Raw genomic sequence first — 5,334 nt, forward strand, 5'->3', positions numbered from 1 at the left:
AAATACTTTCTAAACACTATAGATAGGGACTATTAGTCTATAAAAAGGGGGGGTAGTGTAACAATCCTTATAAATTGTTCTATCTTAAGTCGCCCAGAACCTCCAGAAGGCCCTTGTATCGGCCCCGACCTCGACCTGGCCCCGACCCCTGCTGTTACCCCTATTCCCTTATGTATTTAGTCGCACCTCGCCCCTGTAGCTAGCTCGGTAGTTTTCTGATATCCTACGTACAAGGCCTATAGGTGTCATTGGTATTCCTAGGTCTCTGAGTCCCCACGCACTCCCATATGCCTCTGAGTGGATTCATACCGCATTCGGACCCATTGTCTTGCCTGCGCCATTACAGTTATAGCATTTTGCAACAAATTGCAGCATGTGGCAAGCTAGTCGCGCATAGGGCTAGTGCGCGAGGGACTTAGACCAGAAAACAAAAGCCAAGCAACACAAAGAGAGCAGACAAAAAATAAAGAAACATTAATTAATTAATACAATTAATTATCATCCTATACATTATATCTAAAACCCATCATATATCTTAGGAAGCCTAGAAACAGTGCTTTAATCTAACAAGCTTATAACAACCTGCTCTAGCACTATAGAGTAAAGTACAGCTTAGAATATTATTTAGATACTACTTCTACTTCTTGCTTACACGTTTGCGCGTTATGCCTAGTCTAATTGCACTGTCTGCAGCGCCTTTAGAATTGCTTACCTACTTTAGCTTACACTTGCTTCTTTACCTTCTTTCTGTCACTGCGCGCCCTAACCTCCTTTAGAGCTGTTAAGCGCAGGCCTTTCTAAATGTAGCTGCCTTATTAGCTGCTTAAAGCTTAGTAATTTCCTATTATGTTAAACTAGCTTATGCACAATTATTGCTACCCTTTTTAAGGCTTTTTTTCTAGAGACATTACCCCTCTATAACCCTCTCTATACATAGAGCTACTTGTAACACAACTAATATCTACTAGTGATTGCTACCTGCTGCTATAATCTACTGTAGTTTACTGTAATTTACTATAGTTTGCTATAGTTTGCTGTAGTTTACTGTAGTTTGCTGTAATTTGCTGTAGTTTGCTGCAATTTACTATAGTTTGCTATAATTTGCTGTAATTTACTTTATGCATTTCTTAACACTAGCAGGTAATCTCTTACTAACACCTCTAGGCATTAGCCTATTATATTTAAACAGTAGTTAAAGAAGCTAAACTAGTAGTTGTGCAAGTAAAATAGCTTATTAAGGTATTACATGTACTACATTAATCTTTGCAGCAATAGAGAGGCAGAGGCAGAGGCAGCGCTAGAGCTCTCTAGCACTCTAAGAAATTTCTGCAAAGACAACAAACTACACAAGCTGCAGCTCTATAACTAGAGCTTTAATGCTAAAACAATTAAATTAAAGATATTAGGTAGCAGTATTAGGCATAGTGTAGCAGTATTAGGCGGTGAAAGGAACAGGCGCAACATGTAATAAGGTAGGCATAGTTAACCACGTAGCCTTCTCTCGCTTATAGAGGTTTAGGCTAGACTAGAGACAACTACTAGTGCTAGTGCTAGCCCTAGCATTATCTATATATATATTATACTATGTAAGAATACTTAGCTTAAGTATTCTTATGTGTACCTTTTAGTACAGTAGGGAAAGTTGCATAGTATTAGCTTAGCAGGCAGAGCGTCTACCTTATTACACAACGCTAGAGATCGCAAAGTGCAAAGAGGAGGATGTAAGAGGTATTAAGCAGAAAACACAGGCTACAGAGAGGGAATGCAGGATAGGGGGGTAACAAGAGAGAGTAAACCTTAGGGTTAAAGGCAGAGGTACAGAGGCTAAGGAGCCTATATACTCTATGCAAAGCCCTTAGGGTACTTAGGGGTTAGATAGCTGTAACATAACTGTAACAAAGTGTCACGGTATCCTCCCCAGATCCCAGACATAACTGTATTAGACGCGTACTAGAGTATTATTAGTGCACGTCTAACACAAACATAACACAACACAGACATAAACTTAAGCATAAACTGCTTTAACACTAACTAAACCTAAAACAGGCTTAATTTATACCTAAAGCGCTTAGACTTTTAAGCTAAGTATTTAATTACTAACTTCCTTCTAAACCTTTCTATTCCTTACATAACATCTTGTACTTACTATAATACCTTACATAGTAATTAAACTAGACCTTTGTAAAGCTCTATAACCTTACTTATGCATAATTATAACATTACATTATGTTAAAACTCTAGCTAAGAATAGCCTTTAAATCTAATTTAATAAGCTTAGTACTTGCATAACTTTAAGCTATTAAAGTAAGCTAAAAAGCCTTTTAAAAAGCGCTTACTTTATAAAAAAGCTGCTACATTATAAGCTTTAAAGCTTTTTAAAAAAACTTTAAAGAATAGCTTTATATTATTAAGTAGTCTGTTTCTGCCTTAACTTCTGTTATAGTAGTAGGAACTAAAAACTTACTAGCCTTAAAGCTTACCTAGAAGTCTAGAGATAGCTTAACTCTTTTCTGCCTAACGCTACTTATAACCTGTAACTTTTTTAACTTAGTAATAAAATCTAACTAACTCTCTAATCCCTTGCTGTTTAATAAAAAATAGAAAGACTTACTTTTTTTCTTACATAAGCTCTAATATAAACTTAAAGAAAACATAGACTAATTTTTCTCTAAACACTTTTAGTTACTATATGCTTACTCTTAACTTAACTATAATATAACAGCCTTAATTAACTTACTAATAAATAAAGATATTATTAACTTAGATTAATTTATAGTGTTTCTGTAAGTAACTTATAAAGACCTAAATAAAAAGTTAACAGCCCTAAGTTACTTAAACACTTTATAATAAAAAAGAAAAAGCTTTACTTTACACTTTACTAAGTTCTGCTAACTTACATCTAATATAAGCCTAAATAAGATAGGTCTAATTACAGCCTTACATAACTTCCTCTTAACTAAACTGTAACACGCTATAGTAGAAGAACCCCTTCTAAACAACCTTAATGTGTATGTAAACTTAATTGCTACCTATAATAATAACATAAAGTTCCTCCCTATACAAGCCCTAATACGCCCCTAAACTAGCGTAGTTGCAAATAAAAACCCTAACATAATAAAAATTAATTTAAATTATGCTTTAGTTAGTTCTAGAAAGTGTAAAGATTATAAAAAGAAAAGTTAATGCTTTAAGTGTAGTAAGCATAGTTATATTTTTTAAAACTGCTTTATTCTCCTTTTTTAAGTCTGCGCAAGTAGCGCTGCTAGCACTTATTAAAGATCCTTACTATTTTAATTTTATTTCTGTAAAAGCTTTAACTTATATTTAAGCCCTAATCTCCTTTACTACTCTTAACATAGCTGCAGCTATAGCAGTAGAAGCCTGCAAAAAGGCTTGTCCTAGGGCTAAGTTGCCCCTTAGGACTAATTTAACACTAGATCTCTGCTAACTTATAGGCTAAGTCCTCTACTAATAACTAGAAGTACTAAGTTAATATTTCTATATGTTTATAATAAGAAACTATATTAGCTCTAATATAAGCTTTTATTAACTTAGAAGCAAACAGTATAAGTTATATTAATAAAGAACTAGCGTGTAAACTAAATTTTTAATTAATACTACTTACCTAAATAATTTACCTAACTAGATTTAATAAAAAATAACTTAAAAAAAGTTCTATCTTTTATACTATAACTATTATAATTACCTACTAACACTATAAGGAGTAGATTAAGCTTTATGTAACTAACATAAGATGTTATAACCTAATTCTAGGATAACTATAGCTATATTAGCATAAGGTTGCCTTTAATTACTAAGAGTAAGTTCTAAACTTTAACTCTTTTTAATGCTAAGATGTATACTTATGCTTACACTTAAACAACACCTAAATAGCACTTAATATAGAAGGTCTTTAGACTTACTCTTTAATAACCTAGAAAAGAACTACCTAAGTAAGGCTAATAAGCTAGGCCTTTTACTAAAATAGGCTATATAAAATAATTTAATAACTACCTAAACTTAAAAAAAAGGAAGCCTTTAAGGAACTTTTACTTACTTAATTTAGACATAAACTAGGACTTAAACAGTAGATAGACATCTGCTACATAGAACCTGCCCTGTTTATAACTCTAGCTTAATAACTAGATTATAAAATCTACACAGTTATAATTTCTAATATAGACTAAGCTTTAGCTTCCTAAAAACATACTAACTTAAAGATAATAGTCCCTTAAGACTACTATAACTTGTTACATGTTTTTTTCTAAGACAAGTCTAATAAGCTTTTAATACAATGTCTATATAATTACTAAATAACTCTTAAGCCTAGTAAACAACCTAGTTATAGGCTACTATATAGGATGTTGCTAAATAAATTAAAAGTGCTCTAAAAATACTTTAATAAGAACCTAAAAAAAAAGTTTATTTAAGCTAACTCCTTACTAGTAGTGTTACCTATACTATTTATAAAGAAACCTAAAGGTAGGCTCTAATTCTATGTTAACTACTAAAGACTAAACACTGTTACTATTAAGAACTAATACTTAATTCCTTTTTTACAGGAAACCCTAAGCTAACTAAGTAAAGCAAAGTATTTTATAAAGTTAAATATTATTGCTGCCTTTAATAAGCTAAGGATAGTAAAGGGTAATAAGTAGCTAATAGTGTTTTAGACCTAATATAGACTATTTAAGTACTTAGTAATGCCCTTTAGCTTAGCTAACGCGCCTAGTACTTTTTAACATTTTGTAAACAACTTACTCTAACCCTACCTAGACATGTTCTGCACTGTGTATATTAATAATATTTTAATCTATAGTAATAGCTTTTTAGAGCATAAATAGCATGTACACCTAGTGCTAAAGGCTATAGAAGAAGTAGGTCTATAACTTAATATAGACAAATGCAAGTTTTACTAATTAAAGGTTACATATTTAGGATATGTAATCTTTACAGATAGCATCTAAATAGACCTTGTTAAGGTTTAGACTATGCTACATTAGCAATACCTAAAGAACATAAAGGATGTTTAAGCTTTTATAAGATTTACTAACTTTTACTAATAATTTATTAACAACTTTTTACAGCTAGTAAGCCTTATAATTACACTTACTAAGAAAAGGGTTTAATTTAACTTTAACTTAAATTACTAATAGTCCTTTAACTAGCTAAAGAAAGCCTTTACTAAAGCTCTAATACTCTACTACTTTAACCTTAAACTACTAATACTTGTAGAAGCTAATGCCTTAGACTATGTAGTAGCAGAAGTTCTTTTCTAGACTAAGCTAGACAGGACTATTAGGCCTATTGCATACTTTTTAAAAAGAATAAGTC

General features: G+C 31.9%; 1 protein-coding gene across 1 annotated transcript; it reads left to right on the forward strand.

Annotated features, from left to right (window-relative positions):
- The first annotated feature begins 229 nt into the window (after positions 1 to 229).
- On the forward strand, positions 230 to 913 carry BDR25DRAFT_307491 (uncharacterized protein). The gene is made up of 2 exons (XM_033690849.1): positions 230 to 345; positions 664 to 913. Exons 1-2 carry the CDS (start codon positions 288 to 290, stop codon positions 774 to 776), a joined length of 171 nt encoding a protein of 56 aa, XP_033540715.1. The 5' UTR covers positions 230 to 287; the 3' UTR covers positions 777 to 913.
- Positions 914 to 5,334: the final 4,421 nt, after the last annotated feature.

The sequence above is a fragment of the Lindgomyces ingoldianus genome (genome assembly GCF_010093535.1).
Source record: "Lindgomyces ingoldianus strain ATCC 200398 unplaced genomic scaffold BDR25scaffold_53, whole genome shotgun sequence".
Lineage (NCBI taxonomy): Eukaryota > Fungi > Ascomycota > Dothideomycetes > Pleosporales > Lindgomycetaceae > Lindgomyces > Lindgomyces ingoldianus.

Excerpts from the sequence above, each read along its gene's own strand:
- BDR25DRAFT_307491 (XM_033690849.1), top strand. The coding sequence starts at position 288 with ATGCCTCTGAGTGGATTCATACCGCATTCGGACCCATTGTCTTGCCTG. Across the intron at positions 346-663 it reads GTCTTGCCTGCGCCATTACA|TTATGCCTAGTCTAATTGCA; the intron begins GTTATAGCATTT and ends CACGTTTGCGCG.